The sequence below is a fragment of the Dendrobium catenatum genome, unplaced genomic scaffold (assembly GCF_001605985.2).
Source record: "Dendrobium catenatum unplaced genomic scaffold, ASM160598v2 fragScaff_scaffold_1666, whole genome shotgun sequence".
In the NCBI taxonomy this organism is placed as follows: domain Eukaryota; kingdom Viridiplantae; phylum Streptophyta; class Magnoliopsida; order Asparagales; family Orchidaceae; genus Dendrobium; species Dendrobium catenatum.
In genome coordinates, this window is record NW_021320128.1 from 336,938 (window position 1) to 357,265 (window position 20,328).

The 20,328-nt window shown below is 34.7% G+C and overlaps 1 protein-coding gene across 2 annotated transcripts in view; it reads left to right on the forward strand.

Annotated features, from left to right (window-relative positions):
* Positions 1 to 20,328, forward strand: part of LOC110096174 (transportin-1) — a 114,238-nt gene that overhangs the window by 19,942 nt on the left and 73,968 nt on the right. For both annotated transcript variants that reach the window (XM_020821967.2, XM_020821968.2), the window contains 12 exons: positions 3,006 to 3,072; positions 3,160 to 3,216; positions 3,298 to 3,327; positions 3,457 to 3,516; positions 3,710 to 3,823; positions 11,440 to 11,553; positions 15,256 to 15,354; positions 16,822 to 16,950; positions 17,018 to 17,092; positions 17,723 to 17,794; positions 17,915 to 18,025; positions 18,392 to 18,475. In XM_020821967.2, coding sequence (XP_020677626.1) covers positions 3,006 to 3,072; positions 3,160 to 3,216; positions 3,298 to 3,327; positions 3,457 to 3,516; positions 3,710 to 3,823; positions 11,440 to 11,553; positions 15,256 to 15,354; positions 16,822 to 16,950; positions 17,018 to 17,092; positions 17,723 to 17,794; positions 17,915 to 18,025; positions 18,392 to 18,475 — 1,012 coding nt within the window. The remainder of the gene's footprint in view (positions 1 to 3,005; positions 3,073 to 3,159; positions 3,217 to 3,297; positions 3,328 to 3,456; positions 3,517 to 3,709; positions 3,824 to 11,439; positions 11,554 to 15,255; positions 15,355 to 16,821; positions 16,951 to 17,017; positions 17,093 to 17,722; positions 17,795 to 17,914; positions 18,026 to 18,391; positions 18,476 to 20,328) is intronic.

The following is a 20,328-nucleotide window of genomic DNA, read 5'->3' on the forward strand; positions in this document are numbered from 1 at the left end:
TATAAATTGATGGTCAAATAGAAGTGGTTAATAGAAATTTTGTAGATTGCTTGATAAAAATCAAGTATTTCTTTTGGATTTGATATTACCTGTGATTGAGTTTTGATATTATCTATGATTGAGCATACAATTTATCTATAATATGCCTACTATCATTAGTGCATTTTACAGGGTATCAAAATTAGAAAGCTTATAAATCTTCTTGAAAATATAAGCCTAAGTCACTCACAAAATCATTTGCATGATTTTGTAAGACTAGTCGGAGAAATTGGCTTTTTATTAGTTTTGAACTTTAAAATAAAGGGGTAGAAAATAAAAAAAATAAAGTAAAACGATTTTCTAGGATTAGATTGGGGCATTTAAAAAATATTAACAAAAGTATTTTTGAGAGTAAGATTTTAGAGCTTAAGATTTTGTCTGTGCATGAGGATGCTAATGTTATGTGGAAAAAAGTGGCTAGTGATATTAAGAATATTGTAAAAGATGTGCTTAGAGTTTCGAAGGAAAAATCTCTTAATAGTAAAAATAGTTGGTGGGGAAATCCAAATGTGCAAGAAAAAATAAAAAAATAAGAAGATTTATTATAAAAATTGATTTAGATGTAAAATTCTGATAATTGAGAAAGCTATAAAGAGGCTTGTAAGGAATTTAAGAAAGTTATTTGCAATGCAAAGAGTTTAGCTTTTAATGATTTATATAATAGATTAGATATTAAGGAGGGAGAAAAATATATCTATAAGTTAGCCAAACAAAGAGATAAAGAGTAGTAATAATTTAGTTCAAATGAAGTGTATCAAGGATGAAGACTAATTTATTGGATTCTATTCTCTTTTTGCCTATTCCTTGTGATTTTATATCCAATTCTTTGCCAAATTCCTCTATGCATCTTATTGAAGCTATTTTTATAATGAGATTGTATCCAATGTTGTTGATATATTTTAGAGCTACCTAATTTACTAATGAGATTGACCTCATTATGATGATCCATAGTTTACTCTATCTGTGGCTCAATGCTTATGTTCATATTTTCTTGATGAATATCAAATGATAATTTAGTCCAAGCCAAATTTATTCAAGTAGCGTATATTTGATATAATTTTTTGCATTTATTCCCTGCGGGAGTATCACATCAAACATTAATATTCTGTGTAGCCTATGCATTTTCTTTTAATCAATTTGGTCATTTTATTTACTATTTCTGTTTTGGTGACATGATAGTTATGATGGTTAAGAAATGTTATACTTTTTTTGTAGCTTTAAGTTAATTTATTTGGTTGAGGTAATTTTCTTCTTGATTTAATTTTGATTATTAGCAGCAAGAGAAGTAGGAGTAGGAGTATATAGTTAGTGGTCTGAAGTTCTGTGATAAGGATGCCTAATTTTTCTTCGCTTTGATAATTTCATTCTTTTATATAACTTGTCATTAGCTAGTTTCGTGTTCTTGATTTAAATATGATTTTGTGAAAAGGAATTCATTTGCTTGGTTGTGACTGAATACTGTCGACTTTCTTCTAAATTTTTTTTGGTCTACCAGTATGCTGATTAGTCAATAGAAGAATCACTGGCTTGCCATTTTTAAAAGGCAATCGATTTTCCTTGTATTTTATAGTCCCCAAGTCCTTTGTAATGTAGCACTATTGTATCAATCCTTCCCGAATTTTTTTGTTTGAGAACAACCACTTGAGTTATATGCTTTTCAAGTAGGTTATTGTCATACTCTTTCTCTTTCTCCCAGTCTGTCTGCTTGTGAATGTTTGTCTTGAGATTGAAACATGGGAGGTTATCACTAAGCCGCACCCCCAGGTTGGCTTGTGATCGAAAGTTGTCATGGTGTTTTTCCTCAAATAATAAGCAAATGGAGAAAACCTCCTTTAAACATGTTGCCATCAGGTTCCTTGCTGCGATCTCTGTAATGAGTGATGGAGATTTACTGTTAAGGCTGATGCTAAATAGTTGGATGACTTTGCTTATCATTGAAATTTTAATTATTGTTGATGAAGTTTTGGCAATCAAGTCATTAATAAAAGTACACATTTTAGATATTTTGGGTCTAATGCTCAGGTGAAATTGATGGGGATATTATTGGTAGGATTTAGGTTGGATGGTTGAAACGGAGGAATGCAACGAGCTTGTTGCGTGATAGAATAGTCCCCCTCAAACTTAAAAGGAAAATTCTATAAGATAGTTTTGAGACCTACAATGCTTTATGGTGCAAAATGTTGGCACTTAAAAGAGAAGCATAATATTAAATCAAGTGTTGCATAGATGAGGATGCTTAGGTGGATGAGTGACTTTACACTTAGAGATAAGATACAAAACGAGCATATACATGAAAGGTTGGAGTAGCTCCTTTGGAAGATAAGATTAGAGAGAGTCGCCTTAGATGCTTTGGTCACATAAAATGCCGGCCTTTCGATGACACAGTTAGGAGAGTAGATGTATTAGATTTGGTTTATGTTAAAAAAGGTAGAGGTAGGCCTAAAAAGAATTTGTTAGAACATATTAGAAATGACATTTCTTTATTAGTTTTAAATAAGAAATTGACTCTTAACATAACAAAATGGAGAAAAAGGATTCATGTAGCCGACCCCATGTAGGGAGATACAGGCTTGATATTATTTTTTGTTGTTGACGAAGTATTGACATTCATTGGGCTTAGTCTTTCCCCTGGTGTGCTTTCCTTGAAGTTTCCTAGCTGCTTATTACATGTCTAAAAGGTGATTTAAATTAGTGTTTGGTTGTTGGTTTTTTGGAGGGTTTGCTGAATTATGTGCGAGTAACAACTTGGGAGCTTGAGTAACATTCAAAGCATGTGATGGTAATATTTGCTGCTGAATATAGAAATTATGAAATGCTTTTTGTTGATTGCTGCACTGCTCTCTAGTGTTTTTTGTTTTTGCCAATATTTCTTTAATCTTTTAAACACTGATTGTTTTCATTTGCTCTAAAATACTTTTTAACGTATTATATGCTAATTGCCTTATATTCATTGTGTTCTAACTCAGGTCAGCGTACTGCGATGCTAATTTGCCTCCAGAAGGCTTACGAGAATTCTTGCCACGCTTGATTCCAGTATTCTATATGTTTTCCTTATATATATATATTTTTCATTTGCCTCAAATTTGGTGGTGGCCATGCTTTTATTCTTCTATTTTCTAGGTTTTATTGTCAAATATGGTGTATGCTGATGACGACGAGTCACTTGGTGATGCTGAGGTATTCTGAAGTTTTTTTTGTAAAGTCTTTTACATTTCATATGAATTTGATTATTGTGTGAATTTGCTACATTTGTTACAGGATGATGAGTCCATCCCTGACAGAGATCAGGTAGCTTTCTATTTGAAGCCCCAATTTTGGAAAATTGTCTATTATAATGTAGATGTCCATTTAAGTGTTTTTTTTTTTTTCATGTTTTTACAAGTTTTCCATTCTTAATTTTTGTAACTCGTCATACAGGATTTGAAGCCTCGTTTTCATTCATCAAGAATCCATGGATCTGATAATGGGGAAGATCCTGTATATTCAAATACTCTAGTCATTTCTTATTTCTTGGTTTATAATGCGTCATTTCTTTGTGCTCCTGGTTATCAATGTGTCCCCTGACCCCCTCCCTGAAAACTGCAATTATCAATTTATCCCTTTCTGTTTTATATTATCATGGAGGGGCGCCGTTCCTGTTTTGATGGTTTACTTGGTTACACTATTACAGGATGATGACATAGTCAATGTATGGAATCTGCGGAAATGCAGTGCAGCTGGTTTAGACGTTCTTTCAAATGTATTTGGTGATGAGTTACTTCCAATTCTAATGCCTTTGATTCAGGTATTGCCTCCTAAACTCGAACAACATAAATGTTAATATCAGCTAATTTCTTTTAGAATTATTTAGAATCAATTGCTTGTTTTTCCAAAGCCAAATAGATGCTGCTTTGGCATATTCATTGTTATGATATTTGTTAAATCGCAGCTGCCCCTTGGCCTTTGATCCCACGACCAGCATGGGGATCCGTGGGAAGCTTACATGGATCACGCTGATCTCCTTCTATATTTGGGTGGCTTGATTTAAGAAAATTTATATTAGGGCAATTATGCATGATTAGGTAGTTATTTATTTCTTTATTAAGATATCTTGTATAGATCTATAAATAGGAATAGTTTTGTGTTATAATATTAAGCTTTTTCCCTCTCCAATTCTATGAATTTAACATGGTATCAGAGCCTTCATTGACTTCGCTAGAATTTTAAATTTTTTCTACTGCCATGCCTTTATTGTTGGGGTGTCAATTTTTGACACAACCCGAAACTCGACCTGGACTTGACGTGGAAAAATTCAGGTTCGGGTCAACCCGTTTGCGAAACGGGTCGTGTTCGAGTTTAGATTTTTGACCCGTTTGAAAAACGGGTTGGGTTCGGGTTGACCCGACAACCCGTGGGTTGACTCAGTTGACCCGAAAGTTTGATCTGTCACGTCATAACAGCGCTGTGCCACTGTCAAGCCCGTTAGGCGACACAGGCCGTCGCGTTACTCGTATAGTTGCCATCGCGTCATGATGACTCCGCATCTCCGCCGCTCCGTTGCTCCGCCTCATCAGTAGCCAAGCCGCAACGACGCAACCTCGCAGTCCCAGACTGGCAGATCGCTCCTTCGCTCGACCTCGATCGCGCTAGGGTTCGTCGGTTCGACCTAATGCAACCACGCAGGCCGCTTTGCCTCGACCAGACGACCTCGCCAAGTCGTCCAGCGTCAGCGTCCATGCTGGCTAGGCCCGACGTTGCTATGTGTCTGGCGACTAGGTCTGCTTGGGTCGGGCCAACCTGATAACTGGCGTGGGTCGGGTTCGGGTTAAAAATCCTGACCCGTTTAGCTAAACAGGTCGGGTTCAGGTCAACCCGTATATGCTCGGGTCAACTCGGGTTGGACCCGAACCCGACCTGTTGACCCGAATTGACACCCCCTACTTTATTGTCGGTCTTCCATTGAGTAAGGTTTCCATCACCGGCCTTCATTGTTAGAATTCTGAGAAATATTGATATTTCTTTTTGCGTGTGTCTAGCTAGAGGTAGTGGGAGATCGATCAAGAGATCTCCTTTGGTTTGCGTCTTGGTTCGAACCGAGCGGAATCAACCAAGGGCCTCTCGCGTGGCGTTTGATTTCACGAGACAAGAGATTGTGCATCTGGACTGAGCATGATCATGTGTTTGGACGACGACTAGGACCTCCTAGTAATGGCGACATCCAGAGAAGGATCAGGCTCTGCCTTTGTTCCTGCATACGACACCCAGAGTTGATCGAGTAGAAGAGTTGAGCTTGAGTATCTAGCCAAACATTCCATTCTCTGCGTGCTACCAAAAGCTTCATCCTCGCCTCCTTGGGCCAATCCAATAGGAAATGAAGTATCTGTGTGCATGCGCTAATAACATGCCAAGAAGGAGATAAACCTGAATGATAATTAATCAACTTTCTCCTTGTCCTGCCACTGGCCTTTATTGCCATTATCGATATCTTTAGGGCTACTGTTCAAATGCCACCTTCATTGCTGTCTTGCACCTTGATTGCTTGATTAATATCATCACTCTCCTTTTCCACCACAATATCTAAAGCTATTTCCTCCCAAAGCTTTGACTAAATGGAGGACTCTATGATACACCAAGAAAGAGGAGACCTCCAAAATATGTAACTTTTCTATCACTTAAATGAGAAGAATTACTTTAAGTGGTCTCAATTTTTGAAGACCTATTTGAAAGGGAAAGAAAAAAAGAACCACCCCTTGGGGTAGGACCAAAAGAAGGAGATCCTAATTTTTTGGGCATGGGATGAAGCAGACTCCATGATTATGTCATGGTTGTGGAATTCCATGACTCCATAAATTAGTGATATTTTCTTGTTTTCATCTACTACAAAGGACATATGAGATGCTGCCAGACAAAACTTCTCAAAAGCTCGGGATACTACTCAAATTTTTGAAATTAAAGTCAAGGTTGAAAGCACAAAAAAATGAAACAAGATCGTGACGGAATATGTCACTCTCATTCAAAGCTTGTGACAAGAACTTGATCACTACATATGCATAGTGGCCAAGTATCTAGAAGAAGTTATTATCCTTAAAAATTTTATTGAGAAAGATAGAGTGTATGACTTCCTTTCATAATTAACTGCAGATTTTGATTAGATTAGAGTTCAGATCCTTGGCAAGGAAGAAAGACCTTCACTACAACAACATCAAGCATTTATCCCAATACGTGGGGCCGGGTACATGAATCCTTTTTCTCCGTTGTGTTATATTAAGAGTCAAATTCTCATTTAAATCTAATAAAGAAAGGTTATTTCTATTATTTTCTAATTAAGTCTTTTTAGGTCTACCTTTACCTTTTTTAGCATAAGCCAAATTTAATGCATTTATTTACCTAATCGGATCATCGGAAGGCTGCCGTTTTATGTGACCAAGTCATCTAACTCTACTCTCTCTAATCTTATCTTCCATTGGATCTACTCCAACCTTTTTCACGTATATGCTCATTTCGTATCCTGTCTCTAATGATAAAACAACACATCTACCTGAGCATCCTTATTTATGCAACACTTAACTTAATATTATGCTTCTCTTTTAATGCCCAACATTCTGCACCATAAAGTATTACACGTCTCACCTATTGCATTCCTCCACTTCAATCATCTAACTTGAATTCTACTAATAATATCCCCATTTATTTCACTATCACTCTAAACAATGGATCCAAGATATCTAAACTGTATGCTCAATCGTATGGGAATTGACTATCTTGGATGGACCCAAGAAATCTTTGCCCCAAAATGAGACCTCCAAAATATGTAACCTTTCTAAACAATGGACCCAAGAAATCTTTGCTCTTAGTGCAAAAATGAATACAATTTTCATATTGATTTTGCTAGTGGCTAGTCTTGGATGGTCTATGCAATAATATGATGTGAAGAATGCATTCTTAGATGGAGATATTGAAGGAGAAGTCTATATGTATCCTCCACCAAAGTTTGATAGCTCATTCATAAAAAATAAGAGGTGCAATTTAAAGAAGGCTTTTTATGGACTTACACTGTCCTTAAGAGCATGATTTGACACATTTAAAAAAGCTATGATTAACACTAGATACAAATAAAGTTATAGGGATCATACCATTTTCCATAAGCACTTCATTGATAATAAGTTATCAAGTTTCGTTATATAGGTTTATGATATAATTTTTACTTGAAACAAAATGAGTCCTTTAGGAAAAAATGGTTGAAGAATTTGAGATCAAGGAGCTAGATGATTTTAGCATTCATGGTAGCCATGAGTTTTGAATGACCAAGGAAGGTGGTAAAACCATATTAGATTTTTCTTTAACTTATGATTTTTTAATTGCTAATACCTTATTTAAGAAAAGAGATGAGCATCTCATCACTTATAAAAATGGATATAGTAAAACTCAGATTGATTTTTTTCTTATAAGAAAATTAGATCGTTTAGATTGCAAAGATTGTAAAGTTATTTTGAGTGAAAATTTATGTATCCACCATCGATTATTAGTTTTAAACTTTAAGATAAAATGCAAAAAATAAAGTAAAATGATATTCTAGGATTAGATGTGGCATTTAAAAATTATTAACAATAATAATTTTAGAAGTAAGATTTTAGATCTTAAGATTTTGTCTGTGTATGAGGATGCTAATGTTATGTGGTATAAAATGACTAGTGATATTAAAAATATTGCAAAAGATGTGTTTGGAGTATGAAAGGTAAAAGCTCCTAATAATAAAAATAGTTGATGTTGGAATCCAAATGTACAAGAAAAAATAAAAGTAAGAAGATTTTTTATAAAATTGGTTTAGATGTAAAAATTCTGATAATTGGTAAATATATAAAGATGCATGTAAGATATCTATGAAAATAACATGCGATGCAAAGATCTTAGCGTTTAATAATTTATATAATAAATTACATACTAATGAGGGAGAAAAATACTTAGGGAGAAAGATATATGTATAAGTTAGCCAAACAAAGAGATAGGTGTAGTAAGAATTTAGTTCAAGTGAAGTGTATTAAGGATGAAGATAAAGAAGTACTTTTCTTAGAAGATGATATTCAACAAAGGTGGATGAGATATTTTGCTAAACTTTTTAATGAAGAATTTAAAAATACGATTAACTTTAATGACTTTAGCATCCTAAATGAAAATAAATATTTCTGTTTTTATCGGCATATTAGTAAAACCGATGTTAGAGAGGCTTTAAAAAAAATAAGTGTGGAAAAACTGTAAGACTTGATGTTATTCCAGTAGAGGTGTGGAAAATGCTTAGGAGATGAAGGAATTTCTTGGCTTACTAAATTTTTTAATACTATTTTAAAGAGTAAAAAGATGCCAGATGAGTGGAGAATGAGTGTGCTAATTACTATTTTTAAGAATAAAGGTGATGCAAAAGATTGGGTGAATTATATAAAAATTAAGTTAATGTGTCATACTTTAAAATTATGGGAGCGAGTTATGGAATGTAGGTTGCGGCGTGATACTAATGTTTCTCAAAATCAATTTGGATTCATACAAAGTTCCAAGAGAAGTGCTATGGATAATTCTTGAAAGAAAGAGCTAATAATGCTTATATTCAAATCATTAAAGATATGTATGTAGGAGCCATTACTTGTGTTCAAACACAAGGTGGTTTGACCAAGTATTTTCCTATTTTGGTTAGATTATATCAAGGATCAGCCTCAAGCCCATATCTTTTTGCTTTAGTCATGTATTGATGTAGACAAGAGATATAGGGAGCCTATATCTCTTGATCACAATAGACACACAAGAGAAAAATTGACACAATGAGTAGAACTTAAAATAAATTTTATTAAATAAACGCAAACGACCCAAAACTTAACAAAAGATGCTAGGAGATTTTAAAGAAATAAAGAAATTTAAAAAGACGCTATCCTCAGACAACCGTCAGAGCGGGTTCCTCACATGCATCGAATTTGTAGGTTAAATAAGTAAAGTGCATAGAACTAGCAAACCGATGGTCCACCACTGCAAGATTGTCCCAAATGCTTCCAAATCAACCAAGACACGACACCCTAAAGTTGCTTCACTGTTGAGAAGAAGGATACAGATGGAGTGGCACTTGCGGAGAGACAAAGAGGTTAGAAGGGAGGGACCAATCGAGCCAGCAAACCAAAGGTCTACCAAGCCATATGCACTACCTACCATGATCATTGGATTCCCATCATTGGATAGCTAAAAAAGAAAAGAAAATAAAATAGAAAACAAAATATACTATTGTTCAAATAAAATAAAAAGTACATAAATTCTTGATAGCATCATGTATGTTCTCGCTAGACATTTGCAAGAGGATGTACCTTGGTGTATGTTTTTTGCTGATGATATTCTTCTTGTTGATAAGATTAGAGAGGGAGTTGAAGGTAAACTTGAATTATGGAGGTCAACCTTAGAGTCTAAAGGTTTTCGCTTGAGTAGTTCTAAAACTTAATATATGAAGTATAATTTTAGTAGTAATAGGCCTAGTGTGGGGATTGTGACTTTAGGCGATCATGTCATTAATAAGAGTACACGTTTTAGATATCTTGGGTCTGTTGTTCAGAGTGATGGTGAAATAGATGGGGATATTATCAGCAAAATTCAAGTTGGATGGTTGAAGTATAGGAATGCATCGGGCGTGTTGTGTGATAGAAAAGTCCTCCTCAAACTTAGGGGAAAATTCTATAAGATGGTGGTGAGACCTGCAATGCTTTATAGTGCCGAATGTTGGCCATTAAAAGATAAGTGTAATACTAAGTGTTGCAGAGATGAGGATGCTCAGGTGGATGATTGGCTTTACTCTTAGAGATAGGATAAGAAATAAGCATATTTGCGAAAAGGTTGGCGTAGCTCCAGTGGAAGATAAGATTAGAGAGAGTCGCCTTAGATGGTTTGGTCACATAATACGGCGGCCTTCCAATGACCCGGTTAGGAAAGTAGAGGTAGTAGATTTAACTTATGTTAAGAAAGGTAGAGGTAGACTTAAAAAGACTTGGTTAGAGAATATTAAAAATGATCTTTCCTTTTTAGATTTAAAGGAAAATTTGACTTTTAACAGGACACAATGGAGAAAAAGGATTCATGCAGCCGACCCCACATAGTGGGACAAAGGCTTGATATTGTTCTTGTTGTAGTATAATCATTCATACATTGCTTTTACAATTTGTCTCATTATTAATTCATTCACAAACCTAAAGAATTTCACCTTCATGCAACTTATCTCTGATACCTTAAATCAAGTCTTGCAAAATGAATTCTCTATAGAAAGCTGAATACTCTTCAAATTGAAGGTTATATTAATACAAGTTATGCATAATGTAGAATTTTATAAAATTAATCCCGTCGAAATCCGACAACATTGAATTTTTCACTTAAAACTCGTCGCGGCGCTTTGAAAAGCGTGCGAGATCTAAAACGGCATTTGTCGGGTTTTCACAATTATACATTCTTAGAAGAAAATCTTATAATTTGGAGGAGCAAGAAATAATCAGTCATTTTAAGATATTGCACTGAATTTGAGTTTAAAGCAATTGCACAAGGAATTTGTGAATTTTTGTGGATCAAAATCAGTTGATAAGATTTAATAATCTAGTAAGAGCCAATGAAGAAATGTTGTGATAATTAATTTGTCATTGGTATTGCTCATAACTTAGTATATGATGATCATTTCTAGCATATAGAGGTAGATATACATTTTATGAAAGAAAAACAGGAAAGTCGGTTGGTTTTCCCTCTATATTCATCAAAGGACTCTGCAGCCCTGCATTCAAGAAAATTATATCCAGATTTGGAATGATAGATTTGCATCATTTAGTTTGAGGGGAAGAGTTGAAGATTGTGGAACCACTGCACTGCCTCCTTCATGCATCTGTCCTAGAGGAGTCATGGGTCTTACTATGCAGCAAATCGTAGTATGATCTATTGAAGGATTGAGTAGCTTAGCCATTGGATCTTCTCTCTTCTGAACATTGAATTGCAATTGAGGTGTTCCTTTCCTTCATGTAGTCGTGGATCTTCTATTTTTGGATTTTTTTTTTTAAATTTTGTTTAAAGTTCATTTTTTTTCCTTGTGTAATATCATTGATGGATTCTATTAATATCTCCAATTTATTTATAGAAAAATAATTTATAATTCAAAATTGTTTTTTATATTTCTACTTCTCTTCACTTACAACATCCATCAGTGAATAATATTAAAAGTTAAATGCCTATAAAATAAGCAATTGACGTTCTTCCAAGGTAAAAAATATATATTTTCATTGTGTTTCTCTTCTCATTCTTCATGCATGATAAATATTCTGTTGTTTTGATATTGTATTTGGTTTATAATTTCATGACTGAGGGTGCAAGCTCTTGCTGTATATTTCTTATGTTATTTTTTTCCGCATACAACCTTTTCAGCAAAGGCTTTCAACCTCTAATGACTTGGAGTGGAAGGAGAGGGAGGCTGCTGTTTTGGCCATTGGTGCTATTGCAGAGGGGTGTTTTAACGGACTCTACCCCCTTCTACCTGAGGTACTTATCCACACATTTTGATTGGTGCAAGTGATTAGGTATTCAAGTATCAAGCAAATATATCCCAAGTATCATGAAAAATCTTGTTATCATAATCAATAAAAACATTAACAACAACAACTATTGTCAAAATGTAATCAAGGAACTTCTTCTGCTACCACTACCATGTGCGAAGCAAAAAGCAAAATGAAAAAAGTGGGACTTTTGTTAACTGAAGCACATCCTCTTGTGACTTCGTACGTGCTAAATGCCTTATAGATCGAAATTTCTGGCTGAAAAGTTGGTTAAAATGTGCGAATTTTCTTTAGAAGTTTAATTTTACTTAGTTAGCTGTAGTAAAAGGGAAAAATTGAATTATATGCCTTCCGGCCAAAAGTTGATCCTGTTTAGCATCTTTCATTTACTAATATACTTGCAACAGGAACTAACCAAATTCAACTCAAATTAAGTAAAAGTAATATCAAGCTGCATCTTTAAGCCAATTAGATAAGTAACATATGTATTGTGACATGTAATTATCTGCATCATGAACTAATTTAAAAGGTACTGAAAAAATAAACTTAGCAGTGAATAACGCCATTTCTTAGAAAGCCGTATGATCGAAAGTGCATGAATAAGTTTCAAATCAACAATTTTCATGGAAAAATGTTTGGTTGACTTAAACAAAAAAGTTAATTAAAATGATTAATGGACTAACACTAAGATCATAGGATGACAACTGTGAAATCTATGAAAAGGAAATTAAAAAAAATACTACAAAACCGAATGTAGCAACTCATGGAAAACAATTTTATGACTGAAATGTGCACTTCAGTAGTTTGAACTTTAGAGTTGACGAGGACATCAGAAGATCAACGGCTGTGATCTAGAGTTTATTTTATTTTTTTTGTCTTATGTATTAGTTATTAATGTTTTTCCCATTTTACCCTTAGGAGTGATCAAGTGGTGTTGTAGTCCGAAGGGCATTTTAGTCTTTGCTATTTTTCTTTTCATGAAGCCTATTTATAGGCTAGCTTTCTTGTATTGAGGGATGATGATTAGATAATGAAATTTTATATGTTTTTCTTCTTCTTCTTGTGAGGGCACTAGAGAGAAGAGAGAGAGCTCGAGGTGAGCAAGTGCAAGGCCCACCAGTCGTTGGAAGAGTCCACGGCTCGTGGTATTTTCTTTTCTTTGTTCTAGCCGGTTCTTTTCTTTTCTTTTCTTTAATCCACCTATCCGTCGGATCTCTTCCAAGCCTAACCCCACCCCATCCAACTCCACCACTACCCAAGCCAATATCACCCGCCGGCAAGCCCTTCCCTTCCCCTTGTCCTTCCCTTCCCCTTGACCGCCGGCCACCCCTCATGCAACAAACCATTATGAAGTTTGCAACATCTTAATGACTCTTAATTTTGGGTGCTAACATTAAGGGAGAAATTTGTGAGTTTTGAAATTCATATTTCAAAATTTCAAAACTTTCCTTAATTGTGAAATCCAAATAAGGAAAGTTTCTCCTTGCAAATCTGTTTGAAATTTCAAATGTGGAGTCATTATTTTTCCGCCTCGTTGGTGTATCTCGATTGGAAGAGCTTGACTTCCCCCCAAACCCCCTTTTTCTCTCTCCATGCCGCCGGCCAAGCTTGGTTTCCCCCCCTCTTTAAACCTCCAATCTATGCATTCATTTCACATTAATTTGAGATCAATTTCAAATTAATTCTTCCCCCAAATCCCCTCAAATCCTGAAATTAATTTCAGGTTTTGAAATAAATTCTCCTCTCTCTCATGGCCAGCCCACTCCCCCATTAATTTTCCTTAATTCTTGCCTCAATCAATCAACATTTAAGCCCCAATTAAGGAGGATTAAATGCACTTCCCTATTTACATTTAAATTTCAAATTTTAAATATCTTTCCCTCCAAAGCTCCTTCATAATTAGGCATTCAAATTCCAGCTGGCCCTAAAACTGCTAGAGGCTGTCTACAGCCTTCATTAATGCATAGCTGCTGTCCGAGCTTACTAGGAGTCAGCTACACTGTTGCCAAACAGATTTCTGCGCTCCCATGCATGCAGGCCATTCCTGAATTCATCCCGTCATTGTCTAGACCTTCCATGGTTGCTGTTTAGAGCTCCGAACACCTGAAACCTGCTGTTCAGGCAACCTGGAACGTGTAATTGCTGTCCAAGAATCGCAAGGTGGTTCCTTGTCATTGAGGTGAGCTCTCTTCCCACTCTTATATCGCCTAACTCTACTTCGATTGTGGAATTATTGAGTCATAAAGAATTGTGTTAACTTCCTCCGCTAGACCCTCATGATTAAGAGAGTGATTAAGGGGATGACTTCATGGTAACTAATCTCATTGTTAGTTTAGGGATTATCGTTGAAAATCAACCACGAACGCAATGTTAGATTAATTGATTGTTTTACTACCTTAACTCCTACGCATATGATTTAGCCTAAGCTAGTTTTATCGCCTTATTTTTTTTATCTTAGCGTTTAAATCGACATAAGTTTTATTTAACATTGTTCTTGAAATATTAAGCGTGCAAAATTCTTTAAGCAACTCATCTTCACACGTTTGTTTTACATCAAGAGTGCTCGTTTATTCTGTAATAGCTACATCCTTGACATTATGTTTCTTGTGAAGTGTGCATTTTAACAGCATTGCCAAAACCTCCTTGTAACTATTTATGTTCAGCTTATTAGTTCTTCTTCATTCATTCTTGTCAATGGAAGCTTTGCATTTCCATTTTTGTATTTGTGACGTTTGTTTCTTACTTGTTTTATTCAGTTTATTGGAACTTTTGTAAATGTTCTTCTTGGAGTTATGGTAGGCCTAAGCTGATAATTTACTTGCAGCATAGCGTCTTCTTGTTGATAAAACAGGCAATACCATTTGTACCTAGTTTTGTTAGCCATGGATTGTTCATGACGGCACATAATCCCTTTTGGCATTTTGCTAATGCTGCCTAATTTCAAAGCAAAAGAATAAAATGTGGTTAAGTAGGTTTAAAGTAGGATTCAATATGTCATGCTAACCTTCTGCCTTCTTTGTTGTGCTCTCATCGCCACTGACAATTGTAGCTCAACTGCTTGTACTTTGGTTATTGTTTGGATGTAGAATTTTCTCCTACTTGATGGTCTATGTATAATTTAGTTTAGAACTTAGAGATAAGAACCAAAATCTTTATTTAGGTGGGTGAAAAAAATAAATGTGATGGTGGTTCAGGATAAAGTTGTGGTTATGTTTGGCGGTTTACAAAATGAAATAATTTATTTTATTATTTTTGGATCCAAAGGTATAGTTAGGAAAATGAAACCATACCGTCATCATAAAACAGCCATGCCCCCCGTGAAGGGCACATTATCACCCGCATGAAGTCCAGTTATAAGAGATGATAGAAAGTGAGCTCTTGGTATCTTGGTTTTGTGCTGGTCATGGTTTTAATTTCACTCTGTATGTGGTGAATTAAGCATTTAAATTCAATTTTTTTGGTTGAAATACTTTATGTAAATTGTAATCTCAATAGTAAATTTGTTAGCTGAAGTGATTTCTTCTGTTCCCTCTCCTAATGCGGCCTAATAGCTAATTCTTTATCGTTGCTATTGTCCTGTTAAATTAATTCTGAATAGATCCAAAAAGCCATTTTTTGTATGTTGCAATTTTTTGGAGCATGTAACCTTATTTTTCAATAATTGTTTCATTTATATTATGATTGACAGATTGTTACATTCCTTTTACCACTACTGGATGACAAGTTTCCTCTAATACGGAGTATCACCTGTTGGACAATTTCTCGTTTTAGCAAATTTATTGTTCAGGTAATAGTATTTGCACTTATTTGTTTTAACAACTATAACCTATTTTCCGCTGTTAAATAATCATAGTACTTCGGATGTAAATGATATTTCTACCTATCCATTTTCGCAAAAAAATAAATTTTAGGTTAATGCATCTTTTGTTTGTGAATGGATTCATATAATTGGACTATCAACAAGTTTCTTAATTTATTGCTCGAGTGATTCTCAATTAATTTTAGAAATCTTATAGTTCTTTTCCATTTTCATTCACTATGAATTAGATCAACCCCAAGAAATTCATTAGACTTATAACTGCAACTATTTGCATGATAAGTGAGAATCATAGTGAATGAAAATGGAAAAGAACTATAACTGCAACTATTTGCATTGGTCTAGTGCTAGTCCAAATGCCAGATATTGTGAAGGCCTGTGGATGGCCTTGTGTATGCATTTGAATGGTGTGATGTGGGCTCATTTGAAACGGGCACGGGTATATTCCTGCAAACATCTGTGCCCATCCCCCCAAGTAAAAGCTTAAATCCCATATTTATATTGGACTCGTGAAGTGGTTCTGTCATCAGTTCTGAGCTTTGCGTGGGGTTGGGAGATGGTATATTTAGCCATTTTTTAATATGTAAGTCCTATTTATTCGTTCCCTTCATTTATTTGCTTTTGCTTCCAACATTATAATTCACTTGTTAGTTTCCTACATCTGCCTTCTCCCTTACTTTCGATCTATCTGTTGGTTCCTCCGTTCTCAGCATATCCTGGCCAGAAGTGATCTCATCAGCATTTCTAGATTTGAGATCCATCAGTTATGATATAATCTGCAGTAAATTGCTTCAGATTAGCAACATTATCATCTCACTTCCCTAGCATGCTTAACTATCACTCATTGCAATTTGCTTTCTGAATTTTTTTTTAAGATGACGATTAGATTTATAATAATATTTGCCTTGCTGCATTCCATCTGTATTCTGCTGCTTCGTTCAAGAATTGCTCTATTGTCTTACCGCTGTATCATTTTGGGTTTCATATACTCATTTTGATTTGGTTTGTTTCATTGACACTGCCACTGCCTGGAGCCTTAAGGAAAAAAAAAAAGGTGTTTTGTTTTTTGGTACAGCTTTAAATGCTAATCTGGGTCTTATGACCATGGTGTTCAGCACGATGGTGAAACAACTTGGCACTTAAAACATTGCACCTTTGATTATTGTTTTCTGATTGTTTTATCATTTAGCATCTATATCATGACTGGCTGTTGGATTTTCTGCTTTTATATTTTAAAAGCTCACAGTTATTCAGTATCCCGTCTATTCTATGTATTTCCTTTTGTTTAAATGTGATCACTTGGGGCTAAATTTATTGCATCTTCTTTAGATTTTTTTCTGGATAAAAAATTCTTTGACAATTGCATTAAAAAGTTTAAAGTTTTTGAACTCGAAGGATTATAAATATTTTATTATTAACATTCTTTTGTTTATGCAGGGCATTGTTCAACAACAGAAAGGACATGAACAATTCGATGAAGTTCTCATGGGTCTCCTTCGTAGAATATTGGATTCTAATAAGCGAGTGCAGGAGGCTGCATGTTCAGCTTTTGCAACTCTAGAAGAGGTCACTTTATTGTGTTTCTAATTTTTTTTTTAAAGCTGCCATCTGAACTTGTGTTTTATATTAATAGGAGGCTGCCGAAGAACTGGCACCACGTTTGGAGGTCATTTTACAGCACCTGTTATGTGCGTTTGGGAAATATCAGGTTTTTGTCAAACCATTTAGAAATATTAGGATAGATGCCTGTAAGGGGATGTTATTGCCCGGCACAGTACTTTAGGATATTCATATGCTCTGGATGGTTTTCAGTTAAACAGTAACGGTATTTGAGCACTTGGGTTGGATACGGATGTTTTACGTAGAATCTCTAAACAATAATAGTATGCTTTAACTGTTACCAAAGTAGTAATTTAGTTTACGGATTTTACTATTTATTGCATTATAAATTCTTTTGACAATTTGTTGACACATTTGGATGTAAAAGATTTTTTTTTTGGGTATGAATGTATGATATGTTTTTGGTTGTGTTTGCATGTCAAACATAAATGCATCTTTCATTGTGTAATTTACATAATTTATGTATGTATAGATGTGTGGGTAGGTTTCGTGTGCATGTGTACATGTGTGCATATCAACATTTTGTACTGTAATTCATATTCTACTTTTACTAGAACTTGCCAAATGCCATATCATATTGTGTCCCCGTGAGCCTAATGTGTCCATGCTTCATAGATAAAAATATTAGTTACTTCCATCATGTTGATTGTGAGAATGTCTTATCTGATGTTCATCTTTTCCTCTGACATTTTCATGTCCAACTTTTCTCCTAAAAAAGAGGCGTAATCTGCGAATTGTGTATGATGCTATTGGTACTCTAGCCGATGCTGTTGGAGGAGAGCTAAATCAGGTATATCGGCCATTTTCATTTTACTGATTGCTGTCCTTTCTTTTTTAGTTAAAAGAACTATCTTTGCACAGGGGCTTGCAGTCATAAAATGGCTATTAATTTGTGTTTATTTATTTACAGCCAAAATATCTTGATATCCTGATGCCACCATTAATTGCAAAGTGGCGACAACTATCAAATTCAGACAAAGATCTCTTTCCATTACTTGAGTGCTTTACTTCCATTGCACAGGTATCTTTTTTCTTTAGAACTTTTTGTTTATTCGGCAGTTCTGGTCTTTTAACGCATTGCTTTTGTTATTTGACATAGTTAAAAGAAAAACTAAAAATTTGTGCTAATAAATATATTAAGGGGGGTGATTTGTGTGAGTGTTGGGAGAGGTTGAGGGTTTTGTACTGTTGGTGGCGAAGGTTTGGGTATGGTGTTGAGATATATTTTTAGCTTTGGGGTGCTTAGCATGTTAGGGTATGGCCTAGTTATTTTATGAAAACATTACTTCATTGAATACGCTTTTCTCTTAAATACTGTCTGCTCAATCAGTTTTTGATGAATTCCTATTCTTATGGCTTATTTAATTCTTACTCTTTTATTTTAAAGGCTCTAGGACCGGGTTTTACTCAGTTTGCTGAACCTGTATATCAACGTTGCATTAGTCTAATCCAGACCCAGCTATTGGCAAAGGTGTTTGATCAGTTACCTTACGAAGTATATTTAATAAGATTTTATTTCGTAGTTTCTCTCTTTATTTTAATGTAGTTCATTACCGTAATGTGTTTCCTGTGAGTTTACATATTTTATTTGTTTAGTCTTCACACGCTTGAACTTCTATTTATTGAAGAAATCATTATCTTGAAAAGCATGATTTTGTCAATTTTATTTTCATTGATGCCATGAGATAGAACTATTCATCTCCGAGTGTGCTTCATCAATGTTGATTATATTCTTGCCACAATATTGTTTGCTACTCTTGGAATGTTTTAAGGGGTTATTTGGTTGTAAGTATTAGGAGTATAAAATAAAAGAAATGCATGATTTTAAATTTTATTGGTGTATTCTTTAAAGTAAATCAAATACAAAATATTTATGTAGTGCATTTGAAATATACGAAAATATTTATTTTTGATGAATTTGAAATTTGTCAGAATTGGGCAAAATTCTAAATGCACAAAAAACTCACACTGCAACCTCAACTTTCCCACTCCTATTTGGTCTTTGCCCTTGTTGTCGCTTGTCTTAGCCATCACTAGTTCACTGTCTGTCATGGTAGCCTACGCTGCCTGGCTTCCATCGTTGCTTGCTCACTTGCCACCAATCACAGTCGTTGCTTGCTCACTTGCCACCGACCACCGTCGTTGACTGTCGTCACTCTCGATCATTACGTGTCTGTCATCATCGGCTACCGCTCGTCTAGCATAACCAGCCATCGCTACATGTCACCAATTGCTGCTGGCTACTCATAATCAATAGGTACTACATGCTGTTTCCAACAATTGATGTCCGTTGTCTGTCGTATTGAAATACAACAATAACAATAACAACATCAAGCTTTTATCTCACTACGTGGGGTTGACTATATGCAACTTTTTTCTCCATTGTGTCTTGTTAAGAGTCATATTCTCTTTTAAATTTAATAAAAAAGGTCATTTCTAATACTTTCTAATTAAGTCTTTTTAGGTCTACCTCTTACCTTTCTTAACATAGGCCAAATTGAATACATCTACTGTCCTAATTGGGTTATCATATGGCCGATGTTTTATGTGACCAAGCCATATAAGGACTAGAGCTACTCCAACCTTTCACGTATACACTCTATTCGTATTCTGTCTCTAAGAGTAAATCCACTCATCCACCTGAGCATTTTCATCTCTGCAACACCTATCTTAATTTTATGCTTCTCTTTTAATGGTCAATATTCTATGCCATAAAGCCTTGCAGGTCTCACCACCATATTATAGAATTTTCCTTTAAGTTTGAGGGTTACTTTTCTATCACACAACATACTTGATGCATTCCTCCACTTCAAACATCCAACTTGAAATTTACTAATTATATCCATATCTATTTCGTAGTCACATTGAATAATAGACCCAAGATATCTAAAACGTGCACTCTTTTTAATGATTTGATTACCCAAAGTCACAATTCCGCCATTAGATCTATTACTACTAAAAGTACACTGTATTCAATTTTGGTTCTACTTAAATGAAAACCTTTAAACTGTATGGTTGACCTCCATAATTTAAGTTTTTCTTCAACTCCTCTAATCTTATCAACAATAAAGCATACACCAGGGTACATCCTCTTAAAATGCATTATAACAAAAAAATTAAAAATCAATGCATGTGATTTTTATCTATCAAATAACTAATGTATTTCTAAAATATATGCATTTAGATTATTCCGTATTTCTAAATGATATACATTTTAAAATTACCCAACCAAACAACTCCTTAGAAAATTGAATGTTTGCGGTGTTTATTGTTGTCTTTGTTTTAGAAGATAAATTTTAATTCAAATGATTTTCCCCGACAACA